The 22,660-nt window shown below is 45.9% G+C and overlaps 2 protein-coding genes across 2 annotated transcripts; one reads left to right on the plus strand and one right to left on the minus strand.

Moving 5' to 3' along the window:
• Positions 1–2,401: 2,401 nt before the first annotated feature.
• On the minus strand, positions 2,402–10,691 carry EAF1 (ELL associated factor 1). Its single transcript, XM_036761329.1, has 6 exons — positions 10,382–10,691; positions 9,053–9,147; positions 7,316–7,452; positions 6,183–6,367; positions 4,247–4,480; positions 2,402–2,916 (listed from the first exon to the last, which is right to left on the minus strand). Exons 1-6 carry the CDS (start codon positions 10,482–10,484, stop codon positions 2,870–2,872), a joined length of 801 nt encoding a protein of 266 aa, XP_036617224.1. The 5' UTR covers positions 10,485–10,691; the 3' UTR covers positions 2,402–2,869.
• A 48-nt stretch (positions 10,692–10,739) lies between these two features.
• On the plus strand, positions 10,740–18,807 carry METTL6 (methyltransferase like 6). The gene is made up of 6 exons (XM_036758686.1): positions 10,740–11,000; positions 12,356–12,723; positions 13,337–13,471; positions 14,356–14,526; positions 15,316–15,457; positions 17,327–18,807. Exons 2-6 carry the CDS (start codon positions 12,508–12,510, stop codon positions 17,473–17,475), a joined length of 813 nt encoding a protein of 270 aa, XP_036614581.1. The 5' UTR covers positions 10,740–11,000; positions 12,356–12,507; the 3' UTR covers positions 17,476–18,807.
• The last annotated feature ends 3,853 nt before the right edge of the window (positions 18,808–22,660 follow it).

The raw sequence follows: 22,660 nt of genomic DNA on the forward strand, positions 1-22,660 counted from the left end.
AAAGAAGAATTGCTGACTTTAATTTCTCATTTAAATATAGTGACTTTTTTAAAAGAGTAAACTATAAAACTTTACACTGCAAATATTTTACATAAATGTAAACATGCATATTTCTACCCTATAGTAAAGCAGCTATGAAAATAAACTCTAGGCATAGGATTTTTAAAAACTGCAATCACAGAGCCAGACAACTTTAAGTTAACTTGTTAAAATGAACTTGGGACAAAAGTGATGATGGGGAAATGGCTATGGCTGTGGCAAGTGATCATTATTCTACTGGTCTTTTACTTCAGCCACACCACACTGGAATAATTCCATTTTTACTATCATCTAATATACATCCACATGACAATTATTTCTTTCAAAACAACATATAAATACATCACAAACACACACACGCACACGCACACATCCTACTGAATCTGTTATCTTAATCGAGGAAAAGGGATTCTGGAGTCTTAAGTTTTCCCACCACCAAAGACAAGCAAATATAAACACTACACACAGAAAAACAGGAGACTGTTACAGACAAAAGGCAAATAAAGAATAAGTAGTCTTGGTTTCAGCTAAAACTCTCGAGTTTGCTAGCATCCAAATCCTACTGTGATGTTAGATGTAAAATTTAAGCATTGTCCAACAAGTATTTCCAAAAGGCAGGGTTCTGAGATTTCTGACTATCCACTATGACCACCGGGCTCTAAACAAAAACAAAAGGATGGGAGACAAATAACAAATAAAAGAAAATTTGAAAAATTCCATAAGATGCTTCAAAATGTTGAAAACATCCTTGGCTCCCATGTCCAAGTTGTCATCCAAAGTGTGCATATTCTTGGAATGTCCTCCCCTCCATGTTTCCCCTACCAGTTTACTATATCTGAATAACTAACCATAGCGCTATGTGCAAAAATGCGTTTACACAATCCTTTTTGACGATTAGCAAATGAACCTTGACTTGGAGATGTCAGAACCAAGGCCCTGCCTGTTTCCTTTAGCATTTGTTTTTACTTAAAATTTAAAAGGTTATACAGGAAACCTTAGCTCAAATGACTGAAATCTGGCTCAAAGAATTGGGCAAGTTAATAATAGCAGTGAAATATTTAAATATTCCTTATTTCCAGCAATAATATAAACTGATAATGGTATTGTCCACCTCTAATGTCAACACTACCAAAAGATTATAAATAAATTATCAATTCATTATAAATAAATTCTTATACTCCATTAAATTCAATCTAAAAGCCTGAGATTTGGGTAAGAACCAAAAAGTACTTAAAAGGTCACAAGGCAATGAGGTTTATTCCCCTTACTTGAACTCCCGGCTCTCTTTGGACAATTTGTAAGGGGAAAGCAGAGTTTTTCTCCCCTTCCTTCTACCCCCTAATTATGGCTCCACTTAATTGTATTCCTTTGAGCTTCCCCCATGTGTCTTGTATCCCATGTCTAGATTCAAATTCTCCTACTACAGAACTGGTGAAGAGCTGATAGGTAGGGGAATGGTGGGGGTGAAAAGGAGGCATGAGCCAGGGAGGCAACAGGCCAGAAATTAATTTAAAATCTATATGGCCAGTATTCTAATTATAGGCAATGGGATGTTCACTTAGACTGTATGGAGACCTATTGCATGTACACTCAATAAGGTACACTTAGTTTGAACTTAGGATTGCTGTGCCAGAACAACATTTTCATTTTGTCAGTATTTTAGGCATTTTGCAGATCTGTACAAAACAGGGCCTATTTTGTCTTGCTTCTAGCTATAGAAAAATACAACCTGTAATTTAAACAGTTGTATAAAAGCACAGGGGGAAGAGGAGGCTATCCCCAAATCAAGGAGAGTCATGTTCCTCTCATGTACTCTCTTAACTCCTCCTGGGATATTTTTTAAAAACTCACTTCTAGTTCAGTAGTTTTCTCCTCTAACCCCTACTACTCACAGCCATTCCAATTATTTCTTTTTTTAAACCCCATTCCTTTTAAAATCCACTGAATCAATTATGTCCAATGAAGGCTGAACATGGGCTCATGGTTTTCCCTTATCAACTCAGTACTCAAAGCTCCTTTTTCATCCAGTCACTGTGCCTAAATATGGGGTTCTTCCTGTCCTGGATAGAGCCAACTTCTACTGGCTCACATTCAAACTAGAAGTAAAATGGTAGTCTTGACTTTCACAGTCTAGGCACAAAGCTCCAATATGCATCTGATTGGGCTCCATACCTAAGCTCTGCACACAGTAGGTGCTGAATAAATATTTGATTAAATATAATGGGAGGCATTATGGTACAATAGAGAAAGTGCTGGAGCCTTGGGTTTTACTCTGTTAATTAACTACCTACGTGCATCTGCCTCTCTAAGCCTCCCTGCTTGGACTGGATCACATACAATGTTCCTCTCTACTTCCTAAAAGTCTATGCCTAAGTGTCTCCACTGGCCTAACAGGTCAGGTCTAATTAGGCAAGGAAGGATACAGCCTTCATCTCCACATGGGCAATAATTAGAAGAGGCTTGAACTCACTTCAGGGGTGCTGCTTTCCCCGCAAAGGCCAAATAATTTGCTTCAGCAATGAAGATGACACGTCCAAACTCGTGACTGCCAAGGATGTCTATCACTCAGCCTTTCAACGACCAAGATTCCCCCTCCCCCAACTGTTCAGGTTTCCATCCACAACATTAACCAAAAACAGCCCTCCTAGTTATTTACTCTACAGACCTAGGTAAAACTTTTAAAACTGTATTCACATAGTATATACAAGAGCACCGGTGCTCGGTGACAGCCCCTCAGTGCTCACTAATCCCCAGGCGCTCTCCTTGGTGCTGTGTCCTGCTACCACCACATGATCTCCTTCCAAAGGGACAGAGGCAGGAAGCTCCGAGGCTAGTCATCACTGTCACTGCCAGACTCACTCAATTGTAAGTCATTTCCTGTAAAAATAAATCAAAACAAAATCACAGAGTTAAGTCAGTGCCTTAAAATTCTTTGGCTGACAGCATTCAGTATCACCAAGAATTCTCTTTTAAGCCTTACAAGGACACTTTTTTATCTATCATTTTGGCTACTATTATGACACATCACCAATTTCTATTAATTTAGTACAGACACTCTTGGGCTTGGTTTCAGCAATGCTGAGACTGTAAAAAGCCTGTAATTATACCCTTGGATCAGCGATGGGGATTGGGCAGGCAGAGAGACATTACACTTCATTTGTGTTTGCTTGGGATGAGTTAACTCGGTTGGACCTCCAATCCATATAACAGGAGCAGAGTTAACTCAATTACTTTCTCTACTGCTACTGTCATAGTTTCCAATTCCTCCACAGCTTAAACATACCAAGGAAGGGCATTCATCAGTAAAGACAAGCAATATAACCAGGTTAGGGGCACAGAAAGACCCAACATCCTCCCCCCAACCCCAGACTGTTCTTCCTCCTGCTCTTCTCTTTTTAATTGGCTGCAGCAAATGCTGCCAAACATGTGAATGCCTGACCAGCTCTTAATGGCCAGAGCCCGCTGGGCCAAGGGCATCAGTGTGTGCTGGAAGATCTGGATTCAAGTCTTGCAGGCTATGTCCCAGCAGACTAGAACAGTTACTGCTTTGCACTGGCTGGCATGGGGAGTCCCCTATGCCAATGAAAGAAAAGGTCAGGACTAAACAATATGCCAGCTGCTGGGGGACATGCTGGTGGACTAAGCACACAAAAAGGACAAAGTCCCCACGGTCTGTCAGGGCACAGCCACAAGAAACTCAAGACAGGCTCTGGCAGCCTCAGGGAGGAGATGCCCTCTGAGATGAGCACTGAAAAGGCCACAGGATCTACCGAGCTGAACAACTGGGGCCCTTCAGGAAATGGGGAAAAGCCCAAAGGGCCAAGTCTAGGCCAGACTGACCCTAAGCTTGGCTGTGCAAACACTGGAATTCAGCTGTGTGTGCACGGGAGGAATGCTAAATACCAGTTTGTGCTCTTTGTTCACACTGACAGTCTGGGTTAATAATCGGTTCTTTTTGGTGACCAGATTCTCCCACAAGCCCCAGGTTCCTCCAGTTCACATAGAACTGTTGATATGCCATGATAAGCCTTCAGGTACACTGAAGAACAAGAATATTCCTTTGAATCCCAATGTCCCTAAGCCTCAGGACCAGTCAACGGTATGAAATACAATCACAAAACAGACTGGACTTGGGCTGAGACCTTAACTGGGGCCACACGGATGTCACAGAGGAGGGAGCAGCGGCCCCCAGATGCTCCCCACTTACGCAGAGTGTTCATCAGCTGGTTGTTTCCTGGGGGCCGGCTCGTGCCATTGGCCACAGGGTTTCTGTGACTGAACTGCTGGGGAGGAGGCTGGGAGGGGGAGGCCCGGGCGGCCGGCTCGTCCCCTTCACTGCTAGAGCTGTCATCGTCACTGCCTGAGGAGCTCTCGGAGTCTGAAGAGCTGCTCCCGCTGCTGCTGCTCATCTGTTCGATGATCTCGACCTCTGCTCTCAGCTCTGGAACAAAAGGGCAATTTGTGGGTCAGGGAGAACTAGGTCAAACTACATTCTTGGCTTAAAGCATAATATTTAAAATTTTTGCAAACTACAGGTTTGTGAATTTATTAAAGAGGAGAAAGAATTCAAAGTGTGGGCCAAAAAAGTCCTAGTCTCAAAAGACACCAATATACAATGTTGCTTTTCACAGGCATGGATGAATCTTCTCACAGCATTTTAAGGTTCTAGCAACAGAAGGAACTGAGAAGTAAATGACACTGATTACGTGAAGAAGAAAATGCCAGAGTAATGAGCCAGCCTGGCACACTGGTGCTGGAGTCCAAGGACCTGGGTTCAAATCCCGCCTCTGATGCTTACACCAGGGTGATATCAGGTGAGTCTTTTAAACTCCCTCAGACTCAGTTTGTACCTCTTGAGGGGGTTGGACTAGATGCAGATGGCCTCTGAAGTCACTAGCAGTTCTAGATCTGTGACTCCATTAACTCCACTGCTAAGAACATCTCCAGGAAGATGCTTTACCATTTTATAAACCACGTGTTGCCAACAGATTTGGCTAAAATTTAATCACTGGATTCCTTATTCTGTATGATTTAAAATTTAAAAAAATGTATTTGAAGTCTTCTTGCAAACACATTATCCATTGCTGAGATATATCTGCAGACATTCACACATAAAACACGCCTTCCTGTGGACACATAGTACAATCCATTCACTTATTCCCAACACACCTGTGTACAACCAGAACTGACTAGGCACTCATGGTCTATAACGCTCATCCAAGTAAACACAGGGAGTTCTTAACACCCCAATAAGTCAGAAAAATAGAAATGAGGAGCATATATTTTTAGGGTGCTAATGCCTGTAGTGCTTATGGAGGGATCCTGGAGGCTAGAAGCTGAAGCTGAGCACTGGGGCCTAGGTTTTTTACATTCACTATCTGACTGGTGGGGCCAGGGGGGACACTGTCCAGAAGAGGCTATTTATCAACTCTCCTCCTATCCACTGGCCCACTGGTATCTGCAGGGTTTAAACCATTTCACACAAGTCAAGTGTGGCTCAATCTCAAAATATCCCTCCAACTGGAAGGTGCTAAAAGCCCACATTTTCCAGAGGAAGCACATGAGGGTCATGAATTGGGGAGAGTTACCCAAAGTTACCAGCGATCAACCACCTCTTTAGAAAGGCAAAAGTAAAATGGTCCCTCCCCTCAAAGAGACCCATTTTAATGGGTCTCATTCACCAGGGCTTACTAATGCTGACTCTCCTGCCCTCTCTCACACCTGTTCCTCAACAAAGAATAAGGGAAGTGTAAATGAACTAACCAACCAATCAACATTTCTGATGGCCTTTTATTCCCAAGGCCACCCTATGCAAAAGAGGAAACAGCAGGGGATTCAGGCTTCCCAAATGCCCACAGAGCTTTAACACTTTGCCTTATGTTTCATGTCCATGGTATGTGTTGATTCAAATTCTGAGCTTCCAAGATGCCTGACTTGAAGCCACTAATTTCACAATCTTCCTAGGCATCCTGGGAGGCCCCCAAGAGGAACAAATACAGCTGATGTCTGCATCTCCTATGAAGCAGAATCCTCAGGTGGAAATTCCAAGCATAGACTCACAGATACTTATAAAACCTCTTAGTGGTTACTGCTGTTCTTGTCTATCTTTCTTGAGGAGAAAGATTCTACAAACTGCTATTTACCTCTCTTAATGTCATCCAACTGGGGTTCAGGTGAAGGGTTATCTTTCACAGGTGAGGTTTTTGGTCCAACTGGTGGTTTCATTGGGGCTCTAAATGGTACAGGAGGAGGAGGAGGTGGTGGTGGAGGTGGTGCCCGAGCAGGGGGCTGTTCCATTCGAGCCTGAATTTTGCTGCTTCCCTCAGCTCTGAAACAAGGACAAAAATATTTAATAGGACTAGATTATACATTTTAGACCAGGAATGTGGTCTTACATTACAATGAACTAAAGCTCCCTGGTTTTTTTTCACATGTAAAGACTAAATTATGCACTTTAAATAGCATGTTCATAAAACTTCTGGTTTCATGTGAAATGGTGTTCACTACTCAAAAAAAGTCAGTGAAGTTTTATTTTCATGGTATCGTAGACTAGGCTACATCACTCTCGGAGTTTGTGCTTTCACCCCAGTGAAACAGTCTCTATAATAATCAATTCTATTTTGCCATTAGAACTTCAGGTGCCCAAACCTCTTGTCTCAGATTTTCCTGTTTCAACAACCACATTATCAATGAAGCATCAATCATCTTTGGAACACACAATCTTTCTGAAAATGAAGATGGTTTGCTTTCTTGTACAGGTCAACAAAATGACAATTCAGAAAATTATTCCCTGTGTAGTCCAGATTTTGTTTAGAGAAAGCTACGCCTAAAGCAGTAACTGACACTCAAAAATATATGAATAAATGAACCTGCCTGCTGAACTGAAGTAACCAAGGGAAAGGTAAGCATTTTTCCTGGTAGAGCACAGGGCTTGGCATGAGATAAGCTGGGTCTGAGGCCCTTCTCTGCCCTTACTCACCATATGACCCTGGGCCAGTCTCAACTTAGGCCCTCTGGGCTTTGGGCTCTTCATTGGTACCCCTCACGGGGGCAGCACAGCCATGGACTGAGTGATAGAGTCAAGATGATCTGGCACTTTCTAGCTGTGTGCCCCTGGGCAGGTCATTAACCTCTGTGGGCTTCAGGGAACTCACTAAGAATTACCTACTAAACCATCATTCCTGCTGGGAGCTCCTCCCACTGATGATATCAGAGATCCTGGGATGGGCTTTGCCAACGGCAGATGTGTACAGGTGTGGATTCATCATACGCTCACCTGGTCTTCTTGACCTGAATGCTGCTACTGAGTTTTTCCAACACATATTCACCGGTGTCATGATTAATGATGAGAACACAGTCTTTCTGATACGGTCTTTTGTTTCCTTTGAACACAGTCATTGGAGGTGTAGATCCCTGTTTAAAGTAAAAGTACAAGACAGCAATCTTAAATCACATGTGGAACATGCTGCTAACTAGGAAAAAAGGTGACTGTCTTTAAAATGGTCAGGTAGCAGGAATAACTGAAACTCATTTTTAAAACTCTCTCAACTAATTTGAATTTCTTACCAGTTAAAGTTGTGAATATACAACAAAATGGACCAATTTCTGATTTAGCTTTTGGATCTCCCTAGGGATCAACACAAGCAGCAATATGGTGTTTATTATCCCAGAGGGGACTAAATGATCCTAAACCAAAGCCAGTAATAATTTAAGTATTTTATTTCCTTTTCTGTTAATCTGGACAATTTATATTTTTGTAAAAATTCATCCATTTCACTTGGATTGTCAGGTTTATTGGCATACAGCTGGGCAAAATAGCTCCTAATTATTATTTTAATTTCTTCTTCATTGGTGGTGAATTCATCCTTTTCATTTTTGATACTGGTAATTTGGTTTTCTTTTTTTAATCAAATTAACCAAAATTTTATCTACTGTATTGTTTTTTTCATAAAACCAGCTCTTAGGTTTATTCATTAGTTCAATAGTTTTCTTAATTTTATTAATCTCTCCTTTGATCTTCAGAATTTCTAATTTGGCATTTAATTGGGGATTTTTAATTGGTTCTTTTTCTGGCATTTTTAGTTGCATGCCCAAGTCATTAATCTCTTCTTTCTCTATTGTATTCATGGAACCAATCAGAGATATAAAACCTCCCTTAAGAACTGCTTTGGCTGCATCCCATAAATTTTGGTATGTTGTCTCACTATCAGAGACAGTAATAATGGATGTTGGTAACATGCTTTGTAGTTGCCAAAGCAGTTTATCTCTATTATCTTACTGAGTCAGATCTTTCCCGGCTCTGGGCCATCCCCCGAAGCTGCAGAGCTTCCTCCCCAAGAGTTCCCTACCCCCATGACATCACAGAGCCCCAGGGTGGGCCTGGAGATTCAGAGGCAAAAAAAAAGTCTCTTCTTTCGCCAGGAACCTTAATGTGCACATTTTTTAGTCATCTTGGGCTCAAACCTCTGTGGACCAATTCCGCTTTGGGCAGCGTGTAAGGATCTTCTGAGTTAGACTCTGACTTCATGCTGTTTGTTCTCACTAACAAGGCGGGGCTCCTCTTACTGAGACCTCCGGCTTCAATCCCTGTTGCCCAGACTCTCTGGCCTTGGGCCTGAGATCTCTGCAGATCACCCTTAATTCTGGACCCAGGCGTGGCACAGGCTTTAGGTGATTACTGTTGGACTAAGTGACTCACAGCAGCGGGAGGCCCCTCGGACCCTGCTGCACACTCCTGGTCAATCTGGCCTGCCTCCTGCATCATGAGTCTCAGGGAAGCCTGGGTTTGTGAAGGAGGTGCTCGCCACTCGGCAGCTAATACAACAGTCTGACTTTAATCCAGCATCTCTGAGAAAGTTACAGAAAAACTACTTTTCCTATAAGTTGCTGACCCTTAGTAGGTCATCATCATCATAAAAACTTAACGATAGAGAAACAGTAAATATCTTTACACAAATTAGGCACATCAGAGCATCCCCAAGGCTTTTTAAAAGACTACTCACGCTCAACTTACAGGAATGTGCGGCAGGGTGATTGTGACCTCATCGCCTTTGCCCACCTGGAGTTCTCCCTCACAAGAGGTGTCTATGGACGCTGGTTTAAAATCATCTGAAGAAGACAAGGATGATTAGGGCGATGGCTGCTCGGACCCGCAGCTTCCTCAAACGTCACGCTTTTCTTGGTGAGATAACTACCCAGGATGAACGAAGCCAGTCCATTAAAAAGGACTTTCGTCCTGAGTGACCACAAAAACACCAAGCCGTTCCTGATACGGACTTTTAAAGTCGCTTTAAGCGTGGCCTCGATTAGTCCCGCACAGAAACCACGACAAAGGGCCGCTCCTCTCGACCGTAAGGAGGACAGGAGCCGCCGCAATGAGGCTTTTTGGACCCGATGACACTCCTCTGCTCGCACCGGGCTGATCTAACGGGGAAAGCGGCGGTCTGGGGCAGGAGACAAGGGGGCCGGGTCTGAGCTCAGCGAGCCCGGCAGAGTCGCTGAAAGCTGGGCCTCAGTTTCCTCCTTTGTAAAGTGAGGGCTGAACTGGAGGATCCCACAGGTCCCCTCCGCTTCCAGCCCGCCCCTCGGCCCCGACCCTCACCCCGCACCCCAAAGCCTCGCCCTCGGTCAATCCCGCTCCTTTAAGGGGCCTCCTGGGGCTGCTGGGGGATGCGGGGCACTGCTACAGGCCAGAGGACCCGAGTTCTAAGCCAGCCACTTCCGAGCTGGGTGACCGTGGGCGAGTCACTTAGCCCGGATTACCGCCCGCCTCCAACTCCACGCGGCCCGACACCCCACAGACCCGGCCAGGCGAAGCCGGCGCTCCCCCAGACCCAGGCCCCACCTGAGTCACGGCCGTTCTGCTTTCCTGGCAAAAACAAGCCTGGGCCGGCGCGGCTGGGGAAGCAGACTGCGGCGTCAGCTCGTTTCCAGCCGCCAGACCTTTGCGGGGGAGGCCGAGGGAAACGCCTCCCTCCAAAGCGTCTGTCTCGGTCGGGAAATATAAGATTAACCCCATCACGGCACTTTCCTACCAGTTTGTTTCTCGGCCCCCCTTCCCCCTGCCCGCCCACGGCCACGCGCGGCTGCTCCGAGCTCCGGGGCTCGAGTCCCCACGTTCGGGGTGGGAGGGGGGAGGGTCTGCGCCTCCCCGAGCCCTGAGAGGGGTGGGAGGGTGGTGCGGGGGGCGCCGGGAGGAATGGGGGCGGCCCTTGGCAGGTCCCGGGGACGTTCGGGGGTAGCCGGAGGGCGGGGCGGAGAATTCCACCGGGGGGGTCTTTGGGGGTTCCCCCGAGGGCCAGACGGGGGTGGTCCATCCCGAGGTCCCCTGGCCGGTACTCACAGCGGATGGTGTGGAAGGAGGACTTGGGCCTCTTCTCGAAGCTCTCGCCGAGCTTCAGGCCGTGCTCCTCGCGGTCCAGCAGCGGGTTCGCGGTGCCGTTCATGGCCCTTTCCCCGCCGGGGGAAGCGGCCTGCAGTCACCGCCCGGTCCGACCCCTGCGCCGGCTTCCTCAGCGCCGCCCCCGCCCCGAAGGCCGGCCGGCACTTCCGGCAGAGGCCGAGGGGGAACGGTGCAACTGAGACACCGCTCCGCTCCGAGGCTGAGGACGGGCTGGCGCGACCCCCAACAGAGGCCGGAATCGCCTTCTGCCCTTCCGCCGCGTCGGGGGCGGGGTCTGGGGCAGGGAGCTTCCGGCGTCGGCGCCCCTACCGGAAGTGGAGCGGAGAAGTGCTACAGAAAATGTGTTCCGATCGAGGCCCGTGACTGAGCGCGCTTCCGGTCCGCCCCGGGGGCTAAAGCGGAGTGCGCCCGAGAGGGTCCGGGCAGCGCTGCTCTGGGGGAGAAGAGAGAGGGGAGCGCCCCTTCTCAGCCGGCCCCGGGCTTCGTCCTGCGTCCCAGCCCCAGGCCCGGCCTGGCCACCCCAGGCCTTAAAACTCCCCTCTAGCCACTAGCCAGAGAGGTAGGTAATGCCAGTGAGGGAGGTTGTGCCCATTCTACAGGTGAGGAAACTGAGACCCAGAGTCCTCATCCTGCCCTTCCACTTACCGGCTCTATGGCGATACGCAAGCCCTCTTCCCCCGCCCCAGTTTCCCAGTTTGTAAAAATTGCATTCCAAGATAAGGGTGGAAAGAGCCCCTGACCCTGGAGTGGAAGGAACCGGGTTCAAATCCTACCTCGGACTCTTACTAGCAGTGTCCCCTTAGGCAAGCTCTACCCAACCTCCTTGAGCCTCAGTTTCCTCATCTGTAAAAACGAGGGGGCTGGACCCTTCCAGCTGTGCCCCCCCCAAACCTAGCCAAGGTGGGGGTGGGGCCGTCTATTCCCCAGCCACGCACCTGGTACCCAGCCCTGGAAATACAAACACAGGCCTGCCCTCAGGGGGCTTACACCCTAAAGGAAAAGACCACCCACCTAAAGGGGCTGAGCCAGACTTCTTAAAACAGGGGTTCTGGGAGGAACGGACCCACCCGAGGAAGGGGCCGCAGACTGAGGGACCTCCCGGGGGACCAGCCCCTGAATCCTTCCCATTAAAAACTTGGGCCCCCACCCCAGAGTAAAGGAGGAAGGGGCAGAGCGGCCTTAGAGCCCCCTGGCCTGGCCCTGCGTGCCCTGCTCTTCAGCCAGGACAGGCCATGGTGGTCCTGGGGTCCACCTACAGTCCTGGGTACTTGGTCTCGTGGCTGTGCAGACCTGGGGTATGGAGGGCAGAGAGGGATTTGGGGGGGGGGTGGCCTGAGCGGGGGTGGTGTTGACCTTACACCCCCCTCCCCCAACATCAGCAGTCATTTCCTTCTTGTTCTCACTCAGTGGGTGTAAAGAAAGCCACATAGACAAGTGCCTGGCACACAGTGGGCTCTTAGTAAATGTTGTTTGATTTTCCAGGAATTCTGTACGTGCTAAATCATCCTCTGGGGAAGGGAAGAAAATATAAGAGTAACAGTGGCTTATATTTATATAGTGCCTACTGTGTGCCAGCCACTGTGCTATGTGCTTTACCGTTATCTCATTTGAATAAACATTTATATCATGCCTACTGTGTGCAGGCACTGTGTACTTTTGACATGAAAAACTACAGCCAGACAATAGACTAGTTACTATGTAGCTTCTAATCTAATATAAATTAAGACAACAGAAACAGGATATAAAATGACCCCATGCATTCATTCCGCAGTGAGACCTAGATTTTTGCAAAGTGGGATTTCCCCACTTGATTTGTTGGTCATGCAAATACAGCTTTACGAATACTATCTCATTTTACCTTACCCACCTGAAAATGTTCGGCTTATTGTATTCTCATTTTCATTCCTTTTTTAGTTCTTGATCCTGCTTGAGTTACGGGAATTGGCTGCCTGAAAATGAATATGGGGAAACACAACTAAAAAAATTATCCCCAAAAGGGCTGCAGGAAGGTGAATTCATCTAGGAATTTCAAGGATGAAGACTCTTTAACGGGGTTCCACTTGGGAATGTCCACCAGTGGAGAGGGTCCGCTTCGGGAGAAAGAACAAGAGACCGGACCTCAGAACAGAGATGTTGCAGTCGTGTCTGCCTTTAAACAGGCGAAATTGGAAAAGGAGGCTCAGAAGAATTGGGACCTGTTTTACAAGAGAAATAGTACCAATTTCTTCAAAGATAGACACTGGACCACCAGAGAGTTTGAGGAACTGAGGGCGTGTAGGGAGGTAAGCCAACTAATGCTGACTCCTATAGGAAAGACAAGGCCTGAATGGGTGGAGGGGACTCCAGGGGAGGACACCAGCGCTGATCAACCAACTTACGGTATTAGCGGTTAAGTTACTCATCCAGGTCATAAAACCTTCGGGTGTCAGAAATGGGACTTAACCAGGTTCCCCTGACTGCTGAGGCCAGCTGTAGCCCAGAAGTACCAGCACTTAGCGCCTAGTAAGCACTTAATGACTATGTACTTGTGGGTTGAATAAAAACCAATGAATGGCTTTCAGGTTTTGGAGATTCATTAAATGCTTAGCAGTCTACTTGGGGGTGTCTTTTCTGCTCTCCTGAGCTTGTTTCAAGGATGTCCTAAGCTCTGGGTATCTTATCGAGCTTATTTGGTGCTTGTGACGTGGAAAATACAGCTGGCCAGCAAACCAGTCACTCGACGCTTCTAGTGAAACTTAATCCAACACAAATTAAGACAACAGAAATAGAATGTAGAATTATCACATGCTTTCTGTTCAGCATTAAGACCTGGATTTTGAATAGGTGAGAATTAGCAGTTTTGTTCGCTGATCATACAAATACAACATCCATTCTTTTTCTTCCCCTGCCCCCCAGTTTGATGATCAGAAGTTGACTATCCTCGAAGCTGGCTGTGGGGTTGGAAACTGTTTATTCCCACTTCTCGAAGAAGATCTAAATATCTTTGCTTACGCCTGTGACTTCTCCCCCCGGGCCGTGGAGTATGTTAAGGTTGGTCTGATAGGCCTGTGATGCCCGTTTACATACAAGTTTGATGAGACCAGGTTTGAACTCACAAAGTTAAGTATCCTCAGCTCCAGGCTCAACACTTTATCCACTGCACCACCTGGCTGACCCAAGCTTCTCCCCTTAGCTGATTTTTCTTGACTCGGGTCTTAAGATTTTCCATTTTTCCCTGTTAGTTTTCATCTTATTAGTCTCATCTTACCATCCCAGCAGAGGACTTTTGCTCTGTCTTTGTCAGTGTTGAATGAATGTATAGATGTGAGAATCAATAAAATAGGTTTCTGGAAATGAGTCCAAATATTTTATAGTTTGGGACTCCCATTCAAACTCCCATTCTTGGAGTTACAGCCATACAGTCAGAGTGCAGACACACAGTCCTGGGATACCTCAATTGACAGTTGGAAAGCAATGCTGGAGTTCCATGGGATTCCAACACATTGAAAAACCTTTTACTCTTAGAAGGAAAAGATCCTCTGCGGCAATGACCAATCCCAGATGCTTCAAAGAGAATGAAAGGATGAGCATTCAGAGAACTGTGTTGGGGAGGAAGCTTCACCCGAGGCCTTCCCAGAGCCTGAAGGTCTGGAACCTCTGCTGTCTTATCCATTTAAAAAAGCCCTCTGTCAAAAAGCTTCACCTGACACCATGTTTTCATGAAATTAATTCATGCTGTTGGGCTAATTCAGCTCATACCCTTACCAGTAGAATAAAGACAAGGACAATACCATTTTTAACTTTGTTCCCCCAGCTCCTAGTACAGTGCCTTACATATAGTAGACACAATAATGTTGAATTTGAATTATTTCAATGTTGGCATGATTTAATTATGAAACCATTTGTCATGTTTTCCTCCTTTCCCTGCTGAATAGCAAAACCCTCTGTATGATGCTGAGCGGTGCAAGGCGTTCCATTGTGACCTCACCCAAGATGATCTCCTGGAACACGTCCCAGCAGCCTCTGTCGATGTTGTCACCTTGATATTTGTGCTTTCTGCTGTTCATCCTGACAAGATGCACCTGGTCTTGCAAAATGTTTACAAGGTAGGTGAGAGCCTGATTGGGGGTGGAGGGGAAGTGCGTTTGAAATCATGCTCCCTGGACAGCCCTGGGGACCACTTTTTCCTTTGGTCCATTGTACTGTGTATATGTTAGAGATCAGAAACTGTCTTTGACTTTGCTCGGGAGATGATGTGGGTCAGATCAGTTTTTGTAAATAGAAAAATTGTTGTAAATTGATTGAGATAATTACTTTGTAGTCCTGAAAGATAAACTTTGAAGAAGAATTAAACTATTTTCCATATGGACATAGAGTAACAAATTTCAGGGATTTAACGGGAAGGTTGCATGACTTGCAATTGAGTGTCCCATGCCTTTTGGTCCATGGAAGATGAAGCTGGTCAGCTTCAGGCCAACTACAGATGGATGGACTCTATAGTGACTGTTGGGGGAGTGCGGCCTTTGAAAGAAAGATTCTTTCATTTTAGAAATAGCTATGCAGAGGAAAACTGTGTTCCCGGCAAAGCCCTGAAGCTAGACTTTTTCAGCATTGTGGTTTGTCACTTCTTAGATGTTTGCAGGAATGGATACAACACTAAAAGGCATGTTCCATGCTCATCGTCTTAAACAGCTGAGGCAGCAGTCTCCTTTTTTCCAGTCATTTGATTGCTGTGCCACACATCACATCAATAATCCAGTTTAGCTCAGCCTAGAACTTTCCCAAGCTTGAATTAGCGGTGTCTGAACTAAGGAGATTTCAGTTGATGTGCGATTTTTATTGAGCTTTTACTTAACACATGGAAATAATGTGCAATATATGTTTGTGTTCACTAGGTATTAAAGCCAGGTAAATGTGTCTTGTTTCGAGACTATGGGCTGAATGATCACGCGATGCTTCGATTTAAAGCTGGCAACAAGCTGGGAGAAAACTTTTATGTTCGACAAGATGGAACCAGGGCTTATTTCTTTACTGATGGTAAGAGAAATGAAAGGGCTATTTCCCTTTAAAGTACTTTTTGTCAATTTTCAGTCGTTCATTGAATTATATTTAATTCTGATGTGGCTGACACTGTTTGTGTGTGACAGGTTTCCACCTTTCTGTTCTGGTATTTAGACAGATCACGACATGGTCGGTACAGAGCAATGGTTCCCCAGTCAGATTTTCATGTCTCAAAACAAAGCAGGAGACAGAACATATACATGCCTAACTGAGCTCTGGACTTTGAAGGCAAGAGAGGGCAGTGAGGAATAAGTGTTTGGAATTTACATGGAATGGACCTCAACAAATTTTATGGCTTGTCAGTCGAGAGCCTGAAATGTATCCCTTCCTCTCACAAGGGCGCCCCTCGACACGTTACTATTTTGCATAGTTGTAGAAACCAAAGCCAGACATTATGCAGGAAAAATCCTCAGTTCTTGACTGCTTTGTATGTAGGCAGGGCATGTAGGCCTGAACAAAGGCAATCAAAGAAGAAGTAGTTATTTAATGCCTTCTGCAGGGCCCAGCACTGTGCTAGTTGTGTGGGGAGAGGTAGACATTTGCGATGAGGTCCCTTCCCTCAGAGACTCAATAATGTTGGTGGAGAGGCAAAACCAGGCTATATCAACGTAAAGAGATCTGTCACTACATCTACACACACACACACACACACACCCACACACACACACACACACACACACGTGTGCTTCCATACATGTGTCTAAAGCATTCAGAGAACAACATGAGACAAGAATGTAAAGTAGAACCCTGTGTGGAAGAGACTAAAATTGCTGTAGGAGCCCAGAAGAAAGGGAGCTCAAAGAAGCTCGGAGACAATGTTTAAGATGGGTTGGAGGGGAAGGACTTTGAGTTGGAGCCAGTGTTCGTCGTCTTGAAATCATTTAGGTGTAATAAGAGCCAGACAGCGACCTGGATGAGGGCATGCTTGCTGTTGTCTTTGTATTGCTAGTGCCTAGCACACAGTAGGTGCGTAGTAGATGCTTGCTTATATGACTGATTGATAGACTAGGCCAGCAGCAAGAATGGAGAACGAGGGATGGCCAGGAGAGGTGTCTAAGGAGAAGTCAGCTGCACCAAATGACGGATTGGATAGAATGAGCTGTAAAGAAAAGGGATGAATGAACCCGGGGTGGGTCAGGGAGGGTTTTTGGAAGATAGAGGAGATGTGGGCATGAGGCAAGGCCTTGGCTGGGGAGGGGAGAGGGAGGCAGGGAGATCCATGGGAATTTTGAGGAGCAATGAGAAGGCTTGGAAGAGCCACTGTGGGGAGTGGGAGACCAAGTCAGGGAGGCATAAAAGGTAGTGAAAGTCCCGGTGAGCTGCCATCACATAAACATGTAGTGGACCCAGATGGCCCAATCCTGTAACTTTCTCTTTAGCAGCACGAGAAAAGGAGTAAGGGTGGCAGATGGTGGCTGTGAGTGAAGGCTGAGAGGCTTGGCAGGGCATGGTGGGCCATAGGACAAGGGACCTGGAGAGCAGAAGGTAGTGGGACAGGTTCATCAAGGGGTTAGGCACTGGGGACAGTGAGGCACCAATGGCATGAGGAGATCTTTGCCTGTCCTGAGGACAGTGACTGATTAGGTGGGTAGTTTGAGCCCAGGTGAGGGGCACCTGGTGTCTGACAACCAATAGGAGTCTGAAAACTTCAAGATTCACCTTAGAAGAGACTCAAGGTGGGGGTTGCTCTTGTTTAGATTGCATTTATCTCTGCTCCATATGTGTCTGCATTCATTTGTTTAAAACAAAAACATGGTCTTAGCTTCCTGGCCGCCTTGACTTGGTGAGGTGATAGAAAAGCTCTGCAGACAGATTATTGGTGCCATTTACCTTTCTCTTTTCTAGTATTCCTGGCTCAGCTCTTCAGGGCAGCAGGATATGAAGAAGTGGTCAATGAGTACGTGCTTCGAGAAACCGTGAATAAGAAAGAAGGTTTGTGTGTGCCTCGAGTTTTTCTTCAGAGCAAATTTCGGAAACCTCCAAGGACACCGTGATTCTCACTACTGCCATCACAAGTCTCAACCCTTCACAGAATAAACAGTTTGGGGCAGAGACGCACGGTTAAAAACCAACATTTTTGTCCCAGTTTAGGAATTCACTTCTTCAGGGGATCCATTATCTCACAAATGGGGATCTTTCTTCCAGTGGTGCAGAGCACAGACCATCGACACCTCATTCTTCTCCGTTCTTATCTGTGTCCTTTACAGAGGGTCCCTGCTGAACACTGGAGGCCTTCTTCTGGGTCAGGCTTCTAACCCTGCATCTGTGAACTTTTTTCAATAGTATTTCAATAACTGTATTTCAGTACAATTGGTCTCCTTTGTAATCCTATGTATCTTATGCATTTAAAAACATGATTCTGAGAATGGGTGTTTAGGTTTCACCAGAGTCCCAGAGGGCTCAGAGACACAGACAGAGGTTTGGGACCGCTGCTTCCAGGTCTTTTGACATTCCATGGGTGCCCATGAGGTTTGTTAACCCTCCCACTTTATCATGCAGCTGGCCCATCTCCTTGTTCAGGCGTCTTCTAGAGAATACTTTTCATACCTGATGGGTGGCAACTTGAGAGTTAGAAAAGGTAAGTTACAATGTTCTGGCTTTATGTTCACCTCTGTCAGCCTCCACATCTTCTCTCATAAGTTGACACCACTCAAGGACTGAGGGGAATCATGTGATGCCAGTACACTGGCATGTCGGGGTGTTAAACCGTCAGGAACACAGTACAATGAAGTGTGTGTACCACAGGAGACACCAGGGCTGGCCCAGAAGCCATGGAGAACAAAAGAAATGGGGCTTTGTCCCACTTCCCAAGTCCAAAGAGAGAGGAAGCCACATACCCCAATTTTGTTTCAGATAATCTGGTCAGAAGGCATACACATGGTGAGGGAAATATAGGAAGGCTTGGCCCACAACCTCTGAGAGCTCTTATCCCAAAAGACAGGATTTCGGTAACTTGAGTTCCAAAGATGGACTATTAGGAGAGACAAGTGGAAGGGGATCCCATTACATCTCGATTTTACCACAAATATGGACCTGCCCAACATGATGGGATGACCCCTCAAGAAGAAGGGACCTCGGTGGAAGGCTGTGCACGAAGAATGGCGATTATTAAAGAGCATGGCGTCGGCATCTCAGTTCGAATAGCCATTCTTCTGTTCTTCACAGTCAACTTCAGGCTCCCAAGTCCTGTCTATCACCGGACTCTAGGATGTCCCAGAATGGTTATTGCTAGGCATTATATTAAAACAAGCCAACAGAAAGGTAGAGGGGGTTTTTTTTATGTTTTTTGAAAATAAAGGGAGATTTTTAATAAATACATTTTGGGATCATCTGTGAATTTTTATGGGAATGGGAGGAAGAGGAAGGAACACATTTGGGGGGAAAACCTTCAGAGGGCATGTTTCAGCATGGGGAATTGTAGGTGTTTTCTGCATCTTGTCATTGTCATTTGTTCTTTTGCTGGTAAGCATGAAAGTGTGTTCTCTCCATTGCTCCCCACATCCTTGGGCTAGGAACAGATGTATCTGCCTCCAGCAAATACAGTGTTTGGCCACAAACACAGATGCTTCAAGAAAAGCCTAAAAGGGAACAGAATAAAGGCAGAATGCATTAGCTCTCTTTTCACTCCACTGCCTGATTTTCATTATGTCTGCTGTGATGGCTGTAGGACCCAGCTACTTGAACCAGTGCTTATTTTGGCAATTGCAGTAAGGCTTAGTCAAAGGCAAGAAGACAGATGGACAGTTGATCTCATAGACTGAATACCCAGGGGACATCAGGGCCCTCTTGGAAGTCCAGGACACTCCTGGATAATCCAGTGACAAAGCTCTGGTCCCAGGTGAGAAAAGATGGTCAGAAGAGATTGGAGCAACATTGACTTGTCTTAATGGAGAGGCAGACAAACCCAGAGCTGACAGAGAAATGAGGCATTGGTTAAAAATAGTGAATGTTCCAGGGTCAGAGCTAGGACAGATTGTGGCCCCCTCCCACCTGCTTTGGAGAACTGTGCTCATACATTTCTGAAGCCTGGAGCCTTCCCTCTTAGTCATGGGACTTGACTTACCACAAGATGAATCCATGACAGAGAGAACAAGCTTGTCTGGCATAAAGTACACATGCATTTAAATATTTAAGTGTACTTTTCTTGTCCCTTCTCCAAACATATTTGTCCTGTGTTGCCCCTATGACCTCCCAGACCCAAACATCATTCCTTTCTATGTGTTGTTTCCCCCCATAAGGATATGAAGCTCCTTGGGGGTAGGGACCATTGGGCTTTTTGTATTTGTATCCCCCACACTTAGTACAGGGCCTGACACTGAGTAAAGGCTTTTTCATTTGGTCAAGCATCCCCTTCCCTTCTTGCTTGTCTTGCATAATCCTAATTCCAGCTCTGCCCAGAGGAAATAACCATCCATCATGGTATCCAAATAGTGGAAAGAGTTGTTCTCTCCTGGATCCCACGTTTGGAGCTGGAAGGCATAGTACAGGCCACCTACTCCAACCATTCCATTTAATAGGTGTGGAAACTGAGGCCCAGAGAAGGCCAGTGACTCGCCCAGGTCCACAAAGCTAGGAATTGTCAAAAACAGGCTTTGAACCCAGTTCTTCCTAATTCCAAGTCTATCCACCAGACCACACTGAGAGTCCACAGACCCACATGAAGAAAAAAGACTGCTGAGAAGAAGGTATGAAGCACGTTCTACTGTACTTTTAGAGAACATTGCTGGTCACTGCTTCTGTCTCATGCTAGTACCTGTACTACAGGATCATCGTGAGAGAAAGACAAACCACAGAGTGCTTTACAGCCCTGAACTATTAATGTTTGTCGTGTTAGATTTTTTAAAGAATTTCAGTGAGCATTTGTTAAGTACCTACTATGTGCCAGGCACGATGCTAAGTATTAGGGATACAAAAACAATGTAAAATAAACCCCGGCCTCAAGGAGCTTATAATCTACTGGGAGGAAGACACACATATAAGTAATCACAGTAGACACGGAACACAATTTCTTGGACAAGGTCAGTAGAACAGGACTTCCAGAACAGGTGAGAGTGGGCTAGGAACCCTGGCAGGGGGCCGGGGTGGGAGGAGAGGTGAGATAGGACCTGGATGAGTGCAAGGAAGCCGACTGTGGTGACCACAAAGAGAAGCTTTGGTGTAAAGAGTCTACATGTCAGACTCGGGGATTCTGAGTAGAGCCACAAGGCAGCAGATGTTCACTGCTGACTGAATTAACAAGCCTTGCCTGGGGAAAAGATGGGAAGGGGTGGGGAAGGCATGTAAGGCAGAAGTCCAGTCTAGTCCTTTCAGCTAGGGAGTCCTGGGGCCAGGCCAGTTAGAGAAGGTATGGCAAGTTTGAGTTACTCACCCTTAGCCAAGGGATTGGACCCTGGGACTCCTAAGCTTGCAAAAATGTCCCAGGGAAGGCTTGAAAAGCATTGAAATCAAAGAAATGGGTTGTGTTGATGTTGTGTTCACCAGGTGGCAGTAGAGGCCAGTCGCTCTCATTTCCCTTCTTCCATCCTCAGTCACCATTATAACAAACACCATCATCCATTTCTATGGTAACGATACAGAAAATATGTGCCAGCAAAGCCTTTGGCTGGGTTTACTGTCTCCTGTCACTGGGAAGTTACTGTAATGCTTTTGACCCGGCAGCTGACTTGTGTAAGCACCACCAAAACAGAGAGGGCTTCTTTTCACAAAACCGAGGCCACCTAACCCACCCAAGGCTTCTGTGATTTGCTTTCCATTGAATTTCAGTGACATTTGTTACCTTCTTAACCAGTCTGGAATATTAACCTATGTTAGCCACGTTCCTTTCCCAGTCTGCTACCAACACTGCTTCCTATCTCCCCTTTACCCCTTTATGAGTGTTGCTCAGAAATGCGCAAGAATTCCCTACCCAGCCTGTGGTTCCTGGGACTTTTTAGTAAATAGTCAATGTGCTGTTGTGTTGAGTCGAATGTCACTCAGTGAAACAGACATGATTATCTTCTCCAGTCTGTTACCAAGAGAGAAAGGGCATTTACATGTTTGTGGACTTCCAGGAAAATTCTTAATAGAAACATATAAATCGTTCCAAAATGAGTTCTCTAAATTGAGGGCATAATTATTAATGATAGTCTTAACTATGCAGACATCCAAGCATTCTTGCAAACAGAATGGAATTAGATTCTAAATACCTTCATGAGTCCATTAGGCTTGCTTGGTGTGAAGTCACACAGGTAGAAAGAGGGGGATGATGCCAGAGAAAAAGTAGCTGTGTGACTTGAGGGCAGCAAGAATAGAGGGTCCCCAAGAGAAAGGAACAACTGTGCTGCCGGAAAAGAAAGGCAAGAGACAAAGGACAGAGAGATAGAGACAGAGAGAGGACAAAGAGAGAGACAGAAAGTCCTTTGTGCATCTTCCCTAAAACGTTTCCTCTACCTCTGGTCTAGTCAAGTAACGTGTAACCAATCATGTTTTCTTTTGTGAAGGTCATAATAGCCTCCTCCCTCTTTCCTGAGAATTGGAGGCAAAATTAAGCATTTTGCATTTCAAGTTATATGCCAGGTTTAGAGGTTACTGGGTGTGTGTGTTGGAGGGAAGGGGGGTGGTCTGTCCCTCTTAAGGAACAGGCCAATTTAGAACTGAGAACAAACCCTCTGAACAGCAAACAGCTGTATCTTCAATCCAGTCATATATAAACCACAGCTGCTATTATTTTCTGAGACCACTGGACTTCAGTGAGAACTGAGTATACGTGTGTTGGGGGGTGGGGGACCTCGGCATTGCTGTAGACTCAGTCTTATGATAATATTGCCAAAGATAGCTAAATTAGCAGATGCCAACCTCTATGCTGTCTACCAGCTTCCTAGTATATGGATAATGAAGGTATGAGGCACAGGTTTCTTTTCTTGGAAAGAAAACACATTTACTCTCCATCTATAGATTCAATTTTTACAGCTTAGGTGGTTCAAGCAAAGATTCCAGAGGGTCTGCAGTCTGGTTACATACCTCCTTCACACATTAGTCATTTTTATCTCAGGCAAGATTTGCTTCTCTTTCACAGTTCCTGGCCAGGGAAGAGAAGATTATAGAATAAATCATTTGGAGCCATGATAGAAATTGTGAACCTTGAAGAACCTCCATTCATAAAAAAAATTTCTGGTTAAAAATTGTGCATTTTCAGAGCTT

The sequence above is a fragment of the Trichosurus vulpecula genome, chromosome 5 (genome assembly GCF_011100635.1).
Source record: "Trichosurus vulpecula isolate mTriVul1 chromosome 5, mTriVul1.pri, whole genome shotgun sequence".
NCBI classification, from domain to species: domain Eukaryota; kingdom Metazoa; phylum Chordata; class Mammalia; order Diprotodontia; family Phalangeridae; genus Trichosurus; species Trichosurus vulpecula.